The 17,102-nt window shown below is 43.6% G+C and overlaps 1 protein-coding gene across 1 annotated transcript in view; it reads right to left on the bottom strand.

Moving 5' to 3' along the window:
* ANKH (ANKH inorganic pyrophosphate transport regulator) overlaps positions 1 to 16,843 on the bottom strand; it is a 97,051-nt gene extending 80,208 nt beyond the window's left edge. Inside the window, exon 1 of the mRNA XM_057428887.1 lies at positions 16,664 to 16,843. Within this exon, the coding sequence (XP_057284870.1) occupies positions 16,664 to 16,759 (96 nt within the window). The 5' untranslated portion in view covers positions 16,760 to 16,843. The remainder of the gene's footprint in view (positions 1 to 16,663) is intronic.
* Positions 16,844 to 17,102: the final 259 nt, after the last annotated feature.

The following is a 17,102-nucleotide window of genomic DNA, read 5'->3' as shown; positions in this document are numbered from 1 at the left end:
TGGAAACCCACCACAGTGCCTGATACATCCCAGTGAGGAAAATTTCTGATGACTTCACAGTTTCATAATGACACTGAGCAACGGCTGACATCTCCGAGCACAGGCTGCAGCAATTTCTATTTCAAGACTGTCTTTATTCTGCTTGGTTAACAATGATACAGCAAATTTCAAATTCACTACCAACAGTGAATAAAACAGATCAGTATTTTAAAGAGACGTGGAAAGAAAAAAAACACACCAGTTCTCCACTTTCTAAGGACATTACTACCTTGCTACGGCTACGGGAAGCACAATGACTATTCAAGGAGTGAACGTATTCAGGGAAATGTGAAATTTCCCTACACAATGAATAGAAATGAAGAGTGATCATTAGAGATGAAAAGGGAATAGTTATGTTGCAGAAAGATTTCAACCTTTCCGAGTCTAGGATACAAGTATAAAGCAAACAGATCTGCCACTTTATTTGTGCAAGAACGAACTCTGCTCTGATTGAAAAAAATATAAAGGTCAACAGCCTTTAAAGAAGCCAGAGAATTCACCTCTCTTCATGTACAGCAGTGGCAGAGTGAGACAAACTTTTTGCCTCCCCCTGTCACTGGCTGCCCCTCCTCAGCATGGATGAACAAAGAGTAAAGCCAAGTAATGGCTGTAGGTCAAAGCAGGTACACACACCTCATGGTCTGGCCATTTGCTTCTGTCTGCTCTCAGCAGAGTAATTAGACCATGCTCTCCATCAGGGCTTGGACACCCACATGTACATGGTGTAACTAGAATGAATGCAGAAGCCCCCAAGTCAAATAAAGCTCCCTTTTCCCTCAACCCCAACTCAGTCAGATGAAAATGCTTTATCTTTCAGACATAGAAGCAAGCCTCTCACATTTCAGTATTTGCTCTCCTTACAGGATGCATTGCTCTAGTTGCATCATGAAAACATTTCAAAATCACATTTTTAATTAACTAGAGCAACACTAGTAGGGCTTCTTATTTGCCACATTTATGCAGAGGCTAACAAATGTAATGCCTGCACTTCTAAAATGACACATTTCTGCAGGTACTGCATGCATTTTACAAAACTTGTGATATATTTCTTTCAGTATTTCATTGCTGTATAATTGTTGCTTTGTTTTCAGAAGAATCAAAGCAACGCAATTCAAATGGACTGAAATGCACAGACTGAGACTTTTGAAGTGGCCAGTGGGAGTTAAGCATTTCTCTCCTGTACACTCTTCTGGTATGCTCAGCATAGTCTGGATGCTTCCCTTTCCGGCACACTTTTGGCACGTATTTTCTACTAAGAATACACTACAGCAGCAATGTTTAAAAGGATCTTCAAATCACAATGCCAGCCTTTTATCTGAAATGCTGGGAGAAGCCATAACCAATGAGAAATCAAACAGGTATTTCATATTTTGAGATCGTCCTAAATCAGGGTCAATGACAACCACAAAACAAACACTGACACTCAGCTTTGATTTATCATTAGCATGTGAAACAGCAAAAATGAACAGATAAGCTATCCTGTGATCAGCGATAAAAGGCACTGCCAAACCCTTCCAAATTTTAATGTGTTATCATTGAAAGCACTTCTTTATGAACCTGAATATACACTGTCTTCTCTCATTATATTTTTCCTCCTTGGATTAAGCAATCTCCACCTCCAAGCTCATCCTTCTCCTATCTCATCCCCCACCCCCTACTCATTCTGCTGGAGCTGAAAATGAACAGAGCTTTATTTGTCTGCTGGTGCCAGCAGCAGCAGCAGCAATGTCAGCCCCACAGAAGCAGCCACCCTGCCTCTGTGGCCCCGGGTGAGGGCACACATCGTTGTTTTAGGAATCGTGCATCCCAATGAACTGCCATTCTTCTGAGAGAACAGGGCTTGTGGGGGCCTCAAGTAAGCAATGATTTATTTATTCATTTATTCATTTAATCTAAGAAAGAGATTCAAAAACAAGTATTAAGTGTCCAAGGCCAGGTTGGATGGGGCATGGACTCGTGGAAGGTGTCCCTGCCCATGGCAGGTAGGATGGAACTGGATGATCTTCAAGGTCCCTTCCAACCCAAACCATACTATGATTCTATGATTCCATTCTAGAACAACAGCATATTCAGAGAGATTTTAAAAATTGTGATGAGAAGAGAAAGCATTCAAAGTTAGAGCTTAAGCAGCAATAGCAGGTTCTCTTAGTAATAACAGGACAGTAGCACCTTCACTCAGGGTCTCCTGTTCCTTTTTGTGTATCTAGGGATCATATATTGGAGATACATACACATATATGTCCAATGTATACACATATATACAAAATAATATTTGTTTGTACCAAGTTCTGCATTCTCTGTTTCTTCCCATCATACAGGGAATGGAAACAACTTCCAAGGTTGCAGGCTTCAGTCCTTTGCTGCGCTCCAGGCACGCACGCAATAGCATGTCATTCATTAACACAATCTTTACAACAAGTAGCTCAGCTTCTCTGCTCTTGCTCTTTCCAGAGCCTCATTCTTCTGGTAGTCTGGAGACTTTCTCATTTCTAGATTAAAAGTACTCACTGCCTGTTTACAGTCAGGTGTTACTACCCAATGTGCTCGTTTACAGTACATGAACATCTTCCCTTACCTACTCACAGGGGATAACTTTATTCATGCTCTCCCCATCTTTGCTTGGATACAGGAATTAAATTTTTTCAGTTTCTCGTTCTCAGACAGGATGATTTAAAAAAAAAAAAAAAAAAAAGAAGAAGAAGAAAAGCTAATACCCGGGGTTTCTTTTGCCTAATCCTTAGAACAAGCTTGAATTGACCTTATACATGTAGGGCCAGAACTGTGCAAAGTATTCCAGGTGAAAATCTCACTTGAGGCATATATTATCTCTACTGGGAGAGAAGTCATCAGATAATCCTGCAAGATCTCCTATCATCTCATCTTTATGTCATTCTCATGTATTTCATACTCTTCTTTCCCCTCTCCCAAAGAAAACACGAGCCCTTTGTGGTTATATTTCAGGCAGTCTGCAGTGCCTAGGTAGGGAAATACTCATTAATATTCGTTAGGAGATCCTGCTTTAGTAAATTTACAAGATTTGCAGTCTGAACCCTTGAGAGTGTTAGGCAAGCTAAAAGGTAACTACTACTGAAGCTGTTATTTCACTACTTTTTTATTCAGAATACTTTATCCAAGTTGCGTGTTTTGACTCTTGTCATTGTTGGCTTCCTTAGTCTCCTCCGTGCTTCTGCTTTATTTTTTAATTTGTTACCAATCTCTGTAGAAATGCTATCAGAAATTTCTGTAAGATGGGGAGATTTTTACAAAGAGTCTGAAGATCAATATTGGCTCAGCAGAAGTTTAATTCAAAACATGTGATGGGTCTGACTCACACAGTGCTATTCATCCCTGATTTGAAACAAGCCTAGTAGTTTAATTACGACCTGGAAATGTCTAAAGCCAAATCATTTATAGCTTTTTTAAAAAGTGTTTATAATGTGAAGTATGGTTCTAAACACCTCCGCAGTCCCTTGAGTGATGCACAGGTTCAAAATGGACATGTTACTGTTTGAAAACTACACTGAACACCTACTTCAGAACACCTGGACCTCTCTACTCAGTTCATTCACGCCTGTGTATGAATTGACTGAGCTCGGCATGCTTCTCCCAGGTCTCCTCAAAGGACTGAAAGAATACACCAAAGAGCAGAACTGCCCTCTGATCCAAAAGAAGTTTTGCTGAGATTAGATTCCCTCAGCACTCCAACATCTTTATCTCTGGCCCTGCAGGTAAGAAAACATCACTGGTCATTGCTACAGCAATGAGACCTATATGGCAGGATGAGCAGGCATGCAAGGAATGCAGGCAATGTTTTTCTCTTCTGTGATCCAGAAACTGGCTTTAAGACTCAGCGAGAGAATAATCACCCTGACCTTCGTATGCAACATCTTATAAAACCCCACCAGTGAGGACAGCAGGCATTTACCATGTGACAGCATGCATGCAGGGAGAAAAACTTTACTGCTTCTCTGACACAGCACCGTGCTGAGCAGGAATTCAAAACAAGCCACTGGAGTGAGGATGAACAGGAGCCTCGGGTCACCATCAGTGGCAAAGCAGCCAGCCCTGAGAGAAAGGACCTGAACCAGACTGACCCGGACCTGTTCCTGACATGGTGGGACATGAAAGGAGAATTATGGATAGCTGGGTAGCATATTTCCTGATACTGCAACTGCATGCCTGGAGGAAGAAGAGGAGAGCATGGACCCTTTCCTAGATAAAGCCTTGCAGCTTTACACAGCTCACATTCTTCACTCGAAGCCTGGTTTCCTCACATGAGATAAACACCTGTGCATAAGCTTAACTCAGGTCTAAATTCAAAGCCCACAAACATCAAAAAGATTTCAAGTTAAGCATTTCTCTTGCTGAACTCAGCCTCCTGTTTGCAAGGAAAGCCTGTCAGAGGCAGGCAGTGGGTGCCTTGCTGTCATGATTACAAGGGGCTGCTTGCCTCCAAACAGCAATGGGACATGTTCTGGAGGCAGCCCCTGGAAAGAGAGAGAAAAGAAAAAGTAGGACAGAAGGGAAGCAGATATTTGAAGATTACAGACTTCTCTGGACAGAAAAAGGGTAGCAAATGGGTGGCAGGGTGAGAAGGAGGAGGCAAGGAAGAGATTCAGGAGCTGTCCAGGGCCACGAACCACAGCAGGGCACAGGTGGCCCCAACTCAGGGCTGAACCCAGAAGATCCCGTTTTGAATAAATATGTATAAAGATACGAAAAAAAAGAAAAAACAGGTTAAAAGCTGAGATTGATGATGCTTGATCCTGTTGGGTTCAGCTTGGGAGGCTGCAGACACCAGACCATTGGTTATCGTGCTGCACCAGTGCACTGCCATGCACAGATTCAGTACAAGGGGAAAAAAAAAGACTGAATTTTTATATCCTAATAGGATGTTTTCTTTCTTTCACAAAGGAATCACAAAACAAAGGGGTATACACAAAAGATTTGAGGTTATAGAATCTTATCTGGCCAAAACAGAAAGAAGAGAAACGTAGAGGTATTTGATGCTAAATGTCATGAGACTGTAGAGGCACTACTCTTTATGGAGAGCAAATGAGGGATACTCATGCTTGTAGTAGTGGCCTTTGAAACTAACTCCTAGAAACTGCAATAATAACCTCTTGCAAAACGGTTACTAATCTTTTTCTTTTGTAACCATGCCAAGCTGTCTGTGCATCCCTCACCCCTACACTGTGTCAACAGCAAAGTGAAACAGTGCTAAGGGTCCCCAATGCTGTGTGTGTGTCAAGAGTAAAAAAAATACTCAAATATCCTTTGTTATTCCGGCTGCAGACATAACCGCTTCCCTGTCCAGCTCATTTGCTTATTTCTTGCCATAGCACTCCATACTCAGAGTTCTCAAGAGACAAGGCAAACTCATCCAGAAATCACCGTATTCGTATCTAATGGTTTCAGGTGCTGCTACTATTCTTATCTGCTCTTGAAGAAAGGTCAAGGATATTAGTGACTCATATTTTTTCCTCCATTTATTTCTATAGCTCAGAGCAGGTTATCCTTTATCGCCATCTGCACGAGTACTGCTTTAACATTCTTCTTGATGCTGGTCACAGAGAACCTGATGGCCTTCTCATTAAGTTAAATTTACACTGGCACGACTCCTTTGTCTACTTTAGACTTCCAGCGGGAGGAGGAAGGAAAAAAATATCTAGCTCCTTATTCAGCGAGATAAGAGTAATGAAACTGTGGCCCTGCAACCACTTTGTTTGTAAGCATCTCAGCCTTTCTAGTGTGGTGAAAAGCTTTCATGACCCGAGACAGGCATTTGATGGACACTGGGACTTCTGGGATGTGCTTGTACTTCTGAAGCCAAAGTTGTCAGGCTTTTCCCTTTCAGGCAGCTTCCCTCTTGATCTAAACCCCTCTCTCTTACTACTCATTTCCCCTTTCCAATCAGTGGATGCACCCTGAATACAAGAGACTCCACATCTGCAGATTGCTGCAAACATGACCCAACCCTTGGAGCTCAAGTCACAAATATGTAACTTAACATGAGGTTTTCTTGACAAAGTCCCGAGGCAATGATTGTGCCTTTGCTAGATATTTTCTCCTTAGTGATGCAACCACCCACAATGCGGTAGGAGCTTGCAGCTGATAAGAAAGGCATGCCGTGTTTTGGAAAAGCTAGCCCACAACTATACTGGCCTTTTCCTGACAGCGAGTCAAAGCTCACCAACAGGTCAAGTCTACAACATGAAAATGTCAAGCAAGCTACCTGCTGTGATTTCTCATAAATTCATTAAAGACAGAAACATTGGCCTCCACACAGTATCAGCAGAAAAAAGCACACTACTTATACATTAGATCCAGAAGGCATTGCTGATGAAAGCTCTTCCCAAGACTACGACAATGCTGGAGCGTATCCTAACCAGTAGACCGTTGACAGCATCTCAGAAAGCTCATATGAGAACAAGACTGTGAATGCTGAAAGGTCGTCATGCTTTCATGCTTTGAAATAAAACACTCTGAAGTAAAATGACTGCCCACAAGTATATAAAGAACAGTGGTGCAGGGATCAAGAGTACTCTCAAGGTCACATTTTGAAAAGAAAAAATCCATCTACAAAACCATTGATTCAAAAAAACAGCATTTGCACATCCAATCACTACAGTGCAATGTAACCAGAGGTGGCTCAAAATATAAGCAGTATCAGGTGCATGTGCAATTACCTAAGTAGCTCCATGCACAACTCTTGTCCTCATTTCCTTAACCATTTGGCCTTGCATATAAGCCAGTAAGTAATCAAGACAGTACTTTAGCACCACATGATGTATAATACTCCTATCAAGGTAGTCTCCTGCTCACAACACAGCACATACATGTGCAGTGTATGTGTGTATTTGAGAAGTACCTGGAAGAAGCATTTACCTGTAGCAAACAGAAAGCTTTTTGCGGGTGACTGCCTTCGGTGTCTTAAGCAGGTGAAAAATATTTTGTGGTTTGTTCTTTCTCTTTTAAAGCAAATGCTTAAGATTGCAAAATCGTTACACCCCAACATAACCACAGGGGAAGCTGTCAGAGCTGTCAAACTAAATTTGGAGCCCCACATTACCAGTTGCTTTGTACTACCAAAGTGCAGAGAAAAATGACCAGAGATGACCCCATGACTGTACAAAACCAAGGACAACTGGGGTTATTTTGACAGGCTTCAAAAAAATATGAGCAAGAGAGGGCAAAAATTAGGATTTAATGAGCAGGATGATCCTAATACTCAGATCAGGAGATTTATTCCCCACCACCACAGGCCATACAAATGGGGAAAACCTGCTATCCTTCCAAGTACATCACCCAGTATGTTCCCAACCGCTGGGTGGAGTTGGTAGCTGATTTGAACTCATCTCCTTAGCTGGCCTCTTGGCCTCAGTGGGTTGCAAATAATTCTAACGTTCAAAGTCATCTGGAAACCTTTTCAAGTCTAAATTGTGTTTAACCAATCCCAATCTCACTCATTGCTCCTGGACACATTCTCCTCCACAGCACTGACCTAGCTAGCCATGTTTCCTTTCTTTCTTGACCACAATGCAGTTCATACAACTGCAGACAGTTATCAGATTCTGTTTTTTGTCCAAAAAATAAATGCTTCACTTCTATAATCTTTCCTCTTACATAAACGACATTTTTTCCCCTCTCACCAGAACTGAAAATGTGAAGTGTCTTCTTGCCCTGTAATGCCACTATTAGTCTTCTTTTCAAATAGCCTAAATGCTCTTTAATTGGGAGGATGCTGACAGAGGAAATGGTAACGATGGACTTGTGCAAGAGTCTGTCTTTCATCTGCAGGATGGTGGATCTGAGATCTAAGGCTGAAAAGTTCTTGAAGCATGTTGGTATGTTACAGCAGGGAAAGCCTTTGCAATGAGGAAGGAGCTGCTGTAGGTGGATCGGAGCTACCTCGCCTTAGCTAGCTATGGCTGCAGGAACAAGAGCTGTTGCTTGCTGACAGAGAGGTTAGGAAAATAAGATACTGGTCACCAGTCTGCAGCAGAATGAAGGAGGGGGTAACATGGCACAAGGAGTAAGTGAACAAGAAAAGCAGACCACCAAAATCTAAACATAAATCCTGTATTTTCAGGGAAGTAGGTGTCAAACACCACCAATAAAAAAACCTGGAAGAACAGTGGGCGCCATGTGGTTGCACCCCTTACACATGCTGTCCACCTGATTCCATGAAGGAAAAATACCAGTCTTGGCTGGCATGTGCCAATGTTTTCTTTGGCCAGAGCAGGTGAAAGCCATGCAGCCACACAGCCCAAAGGCCAGCACCTGAAAGCTCAAGCATTGCCTGCATCTGACACTAACTGAAGTACAAATCACAGCTAAGAAGGCCAGAAGACAGACCATCTCCCTGCCAAAAGCCTTTCAAATGTTATTTGTCAGCAAGAATAGTAGTGTGTGCTTTGGCGCCATCAGCTTTCAGCCCCACAAAACCCTATACCTTAGGGAATATTTTCAGGGGTTGCAAACAGGTGACTGAAAAAAATGTAAAAACAAATATGCTCTCCAGCATGTATGGATGTGATGTTCTCTACACCTCCAGTGGAATATTTTCTGGGCTCTGAAAATTGAAGGAGATTGGGAACAATTGCCTCGCTCACCCAGCAGCAATGCAGAAAAACTTTGTGAAGCAAATCACTTGAAAATAACTTGCATCTTGTAGTTCATTCACGTCCCATGCTAAAAGCTGAACTCTTGCTGAACCACCGCATCAGTAAAGCAAACTAGGCATGCTGGGCAACAGTGGCCACCCTTTCTCCAGCAGCAGCGCTCCTGCCAAATCAGAAACAGTGAATTTTTTGCATCATTTTGGGGAAAAAAATTGGCACTTGAGATTTCATGCCACTGTAGCACTTAGTTTTCAACAATCTGCTCTTAACTCTCCAGTATTTTTCCTTTGTCCTTTTCCAGAATGCTCTTGCAAAAGCTACGGAAATCAACTGTGGTTTTGCAAATAACAATGCTGCGCTTCAGTCCTCTCTGGAGCCGAAAGCATGTTTATACCTGAAATTATTCTTAGCTAATGCTTCATGCAGGCAATTTTATCCTGCACTACATCAGAAGGGGAACTAATCAAGAAAAACTGTATATGCAGACAAAATCTAAAGCAAAGCAGCAAAGTCCCGTGGAAAATCTGAAAGAGAAGTGATACCACAGAGGAGACAGAAGATGGAAGAACTACAGAGCTTTGCTGTTTCCGACACTGAAGTTCATGGGTCATTTAAGTCTCTTGCTCTTATGGCAGTTCTTTTTTAATTCTCCAGCTAATGGTTATCTGAAAAGGCAGCAACAGTGTCTAAAACTGTAGCTATAGCAATATAATGTCAATAAGAAATGAAGAAAGCGGAAGGAAGCATAACCTGATGATCTAATTGCATATTAACATTCCTATTTCCCTCTCCCCCAAATATACAGGTTTCCAAGTATAAATAGGATGAGGTACCAATAGCTAGTTAGATTAGCATCATTATAAATTTTCCATTTCTTCTTTTAAGAAACACATGTTCTGATATAACATTTAAACTGGAGTTGAGCTCTGCAGTAATACATGTTATTTAAAAACATCACAGATTTCTGAAAGTAGCTACAAAGCAAAATCTGTTTGCAATTGCTCAGTTTTATGCACGGAGGTTTCTGCATGAGCTGGCAGATATATTTAAATTTGCTATTTATACAGCAACTTACATCCATGTTTTACAAACATGAAGGAATAAACTCTGTAACTGCCTTGTGAAACAAACCACTGTTTTAGAACTGACAACATTCACACAAAGAGAGAGATAAATGTCTAAGTTCAAGATAGGAATACAGAGAATGAGCACTTTCAGAGCTGGAGCCTTGCGTTTATGCCTTCTTTGCATATAAAAAGTCACTTATCTTCAAACAGTCATAAGGTTGGTCATGTCATATAAGCCACTGTATACAACTGAGATCTCCATGCAGCAGCAAAATGAGCAAAGATTAAAAGGAAACCAGTTTAGACCAAATCAATTGCAAAGAGAAATAAGCTTTCTTGGTTTTGTGAACATGCAACCAAAAGAAACCACAGAACCAATAAGGTTGGAAAAGGCCTTCAAGATCACCAAGTCCAACTGTTACCCAAGGACTGCCAATTAACAAGAAAACCCCTGAAACAAATCAATCAGTCAGTTCAACCCAAAAGTTTTATGTAGAGGATTTCTCTTTGTGACACAGAATATGGTGGTTCAAACCCCTTTCATAATTTCAGTTCTGAACCCATTTTTTCAAATTAGGCTTGGGTATTTTCATCTATCCTTCCCAATGCTGTCTTAAGTCTACTAGATTTTCACTCACACAGGGAGAAAGACCCAATTCCCTTACATCTGCAATATGCACCAGAAGTATTTGGCTGTCCCCAACACTTTTCTAGTGAATATCTACTGACAATGTGACTGCAGTATCTCCAGAGAATGCCCTCCACACTGGAGACTGGGATTCGGGACTGCTCAGCAAAGTGGTAACTGCAATACATACCTTACTCTTCTGACACAGAGAATTGCTCCCACTCCACAGACTTCAACATTTTATTTTCCAGCAACCGGATCTGGGCAAATATCATCTGAACTCACAGTTTTGAGATGAATTAAGCTACTTCAGAAATAAGTAAGCATCTGGTTGGTGCTGCACAGGGTTGCTTATCCCTCCCTCCTTCCATTCTTTCCTGGAATAGGCTATCTCTGCAGCTATACAGATAGCCAACTACTTCAGACATGCTTAATGGGTATCACCAAATACAAAACCTGCCAGTTTTTAACCGTAAAAGTCTGGAGAAGTCCCTAGAGACAGACACAGCCATGGGAGGTTGGAGGCAATGAGAGTGGGAAGCAGGGAACTGGGGGGGGGGGGGGGGGGTGGGGGTGGGTGTGAAGGAAGAAGAGGGTAGGATGAAAAAAGAGAAGATACTAACAAATAAGGCATAACACAGATTCTATCTCTAAATTATATACTTTATACTGCAGCAACATGGAGCACTGCAGGGGGCAGACACTTCATTTGTAGGTTCATTCTCATCATCTCTAGTATCATCTGGAATCTTCAGCAGTGATAGCCCTGTTGCTCTTCATAACCTGCTTACTTTGTACCTGGCATGCTATAAAATGCAAATACATATTGGTTTAGTCACCGGGAGTACGTGTCTCTGTTACCTTTGAGAACATCAGAGCTTTGTTGAGATCTGGCTTTTATCTGCAAATGTTTTATGAGATCTTTGACTTCTTCCCAGATCTCAGCGTGCATCACTTGCTGTGAATCTCCAACAAATGCTCTGCTTGACTGGGGAATGCAATGCCTGGTATCTAACACCCACTACAACTAACATTGACATACAAGCCTAATTAATCACTTGAGTAGTCTCAAGAACTGCCCGTGTGGCCTACAGGCCACTTAGCACTGGCTTCAAACCCCCCAGTGCCTGGCAGGTGACTTTTAAGGAGTTAAGTCCATAGGGCTCAGGCTGGCATGCAAAAGGAAGTAAAGCTGCACTGCTTAGAAGAAAGTCTCTGGAGTCAATACGGAGGGACAAATTCTGAGAATTGCTACTTCTTCAATACAATTTCATCTTAAATTGATTTAAAAATCCTGTGTAGCTCCCATTTATGTAAAACAAATAGGGCATTTCCAACAGCACACCCTACTAATAACGTGGTTGTGGTAATAACACACTGTCAAAGCTTACACCAGTTGCAAGACCTTGTTAGGTTTCTTGTTTATACAGCGCTAAAGTCCTGCATGATTTAAGCAAGTCCCTGACTTCTCACAACATCAATAACAGGTGCACTTTGCACTCATACATCACCTTTCATCTTGGAGCGCTTCTGACACGTGAATTTTCATTTCATCCCTGTGACACACAGGTAGGTGGGTAGGCACACTTCAAAGGCAGGCAAACTGTGCCACAGAAAGGTTACACAACTTGGCCCAAATCCCTGGTGAACAGCTGGGAATGTGAACTCTACCATTGCTTGTTCTGAATGTCCAGACAATAACACTTACCCCAAAAATGAGCTTCATGAAGCATTAATCAAAATGTTCAACCCCCTGCTAGGTTTGCAAATAGCATGAGCAGACGATAAGCTCACTAATACTTTTTGATACATTATTCATGACTTGTTCTCCTTTTCTGGCAACACTTAAAAACAAAACACAAACAGAACCTATTCAACTACATGAAAAAAAATCAAAACAGTTTGTTTTTCAAGCAGTTATTGCAAAATAATTTGGCAACCAAAACATTTAGCCTTTACAGCTTGCCTGTTTGATTCCAACCACCACCCTTTGCACAACATATGGCAACTTCTGTGCAGGACCAGAGCACCTGAGTGACCTCAGGAGAAAGCAGCAGCAGGACTTTGCTTGCTCGGTTTTAGTTTCCAAGGACCTGCAAGCTGATGAACATGATGCCTGCACACGTAACAGTTATGCTGGCAAAAAAACCTGCTCAACCAACAGCTACTGACAGCAATTGAAACTAATGATCTAGAGCTGGCTATGATAGCCAGAAAGGGAAAAAACCCTCCTACTGTTCCCGTTGATAATTAAGGGACTACTGCAGACAGGGCCCAAGTTCAAAATACTGCTCTTGGCCTGGCCTTTGCCACCCTGTGAGCAGCAGAGAGTTATCAGCCGCATTTGCAAATTGTACTTAACACTGCCTAGGGCAGATTCTGTGCTTCTGAGAAAGTTAGTGTACTAAATGCACACCTCAGCTTGCCCCTCTTAGAGCAATGTCAATGGAAATGTACACATACATTGTGAATCAGCCCACCACAATATGTGAGTGGCTCTGAAACTGTGTTAAAAGGAAAACTGATGTGGGTGGTGATAGATTTTTGAACGCACGGGGTAACAGTGGTATTATTTGGTAGCAAGTTGTGTCGCATGCTCCCATCAATTTCATGGGAGCAGTTTATTTATTGATTTCCAACCAAATATATCCAACAACATTTTCCACGGGAGCTGGGATTTTTAATGCCAACTCTGCTCTCCAGCAGCTGAGCTCTAAATAAAACACTTATTACTGTGAATCTCAGGTAACATGTTGAGAGTCAAATGCTCCCATCCAGCATAATGAAAGGGAGATTTTCTCTTCTGGCGGTAAGTGTTAAGCTCTTGGGATGAAAATGACTCTGTTGGGTATATTTGTGTGCACATGCATATACCAGGAGATGAATAAATAAATAATGTGCAAACACACACATACAGACATATATCGATGTGGAGAAGGAACATTCAGCCAAAATATTTGGGACTGTTTTCCTGAAGGCCTTACTTTAACAAGAAAGCTTCGTAGTATTTTGTTTCATAAAAGCTATGCAGTACTGTAAATAAATTGTAAGGGAAATGGATTGCAGAAGGAAATCATGGAAATAGATTAGAAATTGTTTATACCCCTAATCTTCTGGTAATTTACCTGGTCATGCATCAGGACTACCTTTTGCAGAGGAAGAATCAGATATTTGTCTAAGAAGATTTTATGAGGTGAACAGATGAGGTTAGCTCACTTGATTGGAGTAACTCTGTAATATAGCTTTGTCCTAAAGCATTACTGGATTAGGGTCCAAGGGTCAACAGGAGGCTCTTCACTGGCTATAGGGGTTCTGGAAGTGACTGCAGGAGCTGAGCTTGTTAGTTAACAAGGAACACTGCTCGAGCATTTTTCACTTCCTACAAACGAAACAGAATTTCTATAGCAAGCATCTCATCTGGGGCAATGGTGTCAGTCACAAACCATGTTCTACAAATATTCTGTAGCCTTACTGTAAATTTTCCTTGAAGTATCAATAAATCTAGAGACAGTCCCATACCAAGGATCTGGCAATTTCCTAGTGATGTTTGCTGCTGAATAAAACTGTTCAACACCTAAAGGAGCCTCTCAAGGCAAAAAAAAAAAAAAAAAAAAAGTAAAACAAAAACGTGAGATTCTCTTTGTTTCTCGCTTATCAGTCTCAGGTACCTCACAGCATTAGGTTTTGTTGAAAAGGTTCTGCTTTGACCACTCTGCTTCCAAATACACTCTCCACTTGCGATATGACAAATCAGAAGGGTTTATGACTTACAGCATTTCTTAAACACTTCTTCCCTGGTCAAGCAAGCTCCATTCTCTCCCTGATTTTTTTACAGCCATCTCCTAGTTCTGACCTATAGTCCCTCTTGTCTCTTTTACAGTATAGTCCAAAGTGGGTAATATTGCTTCATGCAAAGTTTACTTATCATTCTTAGAAATCTTTTTTATCTGCAGCATATGTTCACAGGAGGAGGTATGGCAGCGTTTTCAAAGATATCTGTTGGCGCACCCCTTCTCCTATGTCGTTTCCATTCAGCCCTGCCATTAAAATTATTACCATCTTGTAGAGCAGAAAGGTGACTGGTTCAGCAAGTCAGTATATTTTCAGCCACACAAGTCCAACTGTAATGCCCTACAAGTGTAAACAATGATTCCATTCCATTATACACAGAAAAATATAATCCATGTCCTTTTGCCTGTAAGAGGATCTCTACAGACCTGGAGTAATTTTGTCCATGCCTTGGTTTCCTGATTTCCATGTATTTAAGTCTCCCACTAGGCTGGTACAAAAAGCATCTTTCCAGGTCCCACTCCTGAGCTGGGGCTCTCCGCAGGAGTCACCCTGCTTGGCAGATTTTTCCCTTTTCAATTAAGCACCTCCTTAGGCTGCCATCTGAGACAGGGAATAACCCCAGCTCTCCCAGAGGATGAATCCTGACTCGACTATCAGATAAAACACATTTTCTGAGATATTTTGTCCCTAATGCCATCAAAGTTGCTTAGGTAAGTGCTTTCATTTATCATCCACATGTTAACGTCCCTCCCGGGTCACTGGTACCCAGACAGCTAGAAGGCCCCTCACTTACAAGACTGCAACCTCTTGCTTGCTCTTTTCTTAAATCCTGGCCCAGAGCACACTGAATCCTGGAGGACGTTTTTCATGGGCTGACATGGATTTTTGCCTGAAGCTGACCTTGTATGAAGCAAATGGGCATACATACACCTGTCATATTCAGTTTGCTGAGTGAAGTGCTTTCAATTTAACTTCTGCTACATGTTATTAAGATGGCACAGTTATTAGCATTTAAATCACCTTCTCCCTTGCCATTTCTACCTTTAGTTTTACCTCCCCCTCACTTCTGAATATGATTTATAGAAGACTGACTTAGTAGGAAAGTACACTGTTGTTAGACAAGGATGGAATTGCATTTTTTAGTATCATGGCTTATTTAAATTTAAAGGACTAAGAAGCAAAATGAGATTAACACAGCCCTGACAAACATGTGATTAACGTCAGCTATTTTTTCCCACTGTAATATTTTTCCTTTCACTTTCTCCTTTAAAAATGGGAGAGAGTACTGCCAGTTTTCTAGCATGTTTGCTCAAGGAGCATAGGAGCAAGTGCCTAGTCTACTTAGAAAACAATCTCAGCAAAACCAAGTGACTTAAGACAAGGATAAAAGCTATTTGGGATACGATACTTACTGTGGCTGCCCAGCTTAACACTCGTAAGTATTAGAGTATACTGTCCTACTAAAACTGTAATGACAGGCTCTCTCCAGTGCAGCCGGGACCTTACCTGTCATAAATACTGAAACAAGAGAGCAGAGATTTCCCCATACCACAGTGCTGTGGCAAACACGCACCCTGCCTGTAAGGCTTGGGCAAAGGAGGAACGGGCATGTCAAGAACAAAGCATGTTTTCTGTGCAAACGCACCAAGAGGGGATGAAGAGGCTGAAGCAGGAGGGCTGCATGTAAGGGGGTCTGATGTTAAGTCAGGGTACAATGGTATATTTCCTTGCTCCCTTGCCAGGGGACAGCCTCAGGTCACCAACGCCGCTAGAGAATTTCAGCAGGGCTGAAGTACGGTGACAGCAGCTCCCTTTGCTGTGCCCTGACCTTTCCAAGCTTCTGCCCTGCGCCCATCACCGCGGACTCCCGACTCACAGCACACCGCCGGAGGAAGGAGCTCAGCCACAGCCTCACCTGTCCTGAGCCCCGCCGGAAAGCCGCTCCCTGACCGAAGGGGATGCGGAGCGGCTCCCGCCCTCCTCCCGGGATGCCGCGGCGGGGGCTGCCGGCGCCGGGGTGGAGAGGAACGAGCCGCTGCGGCACCGGCACCGGCAGCGCGGGGCTGGGCGGGGGGAACGCGGAGCCCCTCGGTTTCCCCCCATTCTCCTCTAGCGACACCGGTCCCCGGGCTGCGCGGCGCTGCGCTAGGGGCTGCTGCACCTGAGCTGCAGTGTGAGCGCGGGGCACAGACCAGAACCAGACCCGGCGAACGCATGATGTAATTTCAGATTATATAATCCTGAAATACAAGGGGGGGGGAAAAAGAAACTAAAAGAGCAGCCAACCACCCAGACCCGCCGTCCCTCCCGTGCACCGGGTGGGGATGCGGGCAGCCCGTGAGATCAGCCGCGATGCGCCGGGGTGGGACGGCGGGGCCGGGCCCGGCACGGCACGGCACAGCCCTGCTCTCCTTCCCTTCCTTCCCCGGCGGTGGCGCCGAGCCCGGCCGGCCCGGCCCTTGCGGAAGGGCAGGCGGGTGAGTGAGGGTGTCCCCGGAAAGGCGCTGCCTTACCTGCTCCCCGAAGTCGATGGCGATGTTGGTGATGCCGAGAGGGACGAGGAACCGGATCAGGGGCCAGTAGTTAGTGAGCGCTGGAAATTTCACCATAGTCCCAGCTGCGCGGTGACCCCCAGCGCATCTGCCGCGGCAGGAGACGGCGCGGGAGGACGGCGGGGGGGGGGGGGGGGGGGGGAAAGGATGAAAGGTCAAAGGAGGAGGGTGCGTGCGTGTCCCTGTGCGTGTGTGCGAGCGGGGGGGCGCTGGGGAAAATAAGGGCGAGGGAGAGGAGCAGCAGAGCCCTCAAAAATAAAGCCGGCGGGGTAGCGGGCGGGGGCCAGTCCCTCCCTGCCCGGCGCGGCTCGGCTCGGCCCGGCCCTGCCCTGGCGGATGCTGTCTGGGCGGCGGGGCGCGTTGTGCGGCCGCCTTAGCAAGAGACCCGAGAGATCAAGTC

Source organism: Pezoporus wallicus, unplaced genomic scaffold (assembly GCF_028554395.1).
Source record: "Pezoporus wallicus isolate ANWC-B61680 ecotype Strahan unplaced genomic scaffold, APGP_CSIRO_Pwel_v1 contig_6658, whole genome shotgun sequence".
Taxonomy (NCBI): domain Eukaryota; kingdom Metazoa; phylum Chordata; class Aves; order Psittaciformes; family Psittacidae; genus Pezoporus; species Pezoporus wallicus.
Note: the sequence above shows the minus strand (reverse complement) of the source record. Positions and strands in the feature narration are given on the sequence as shown.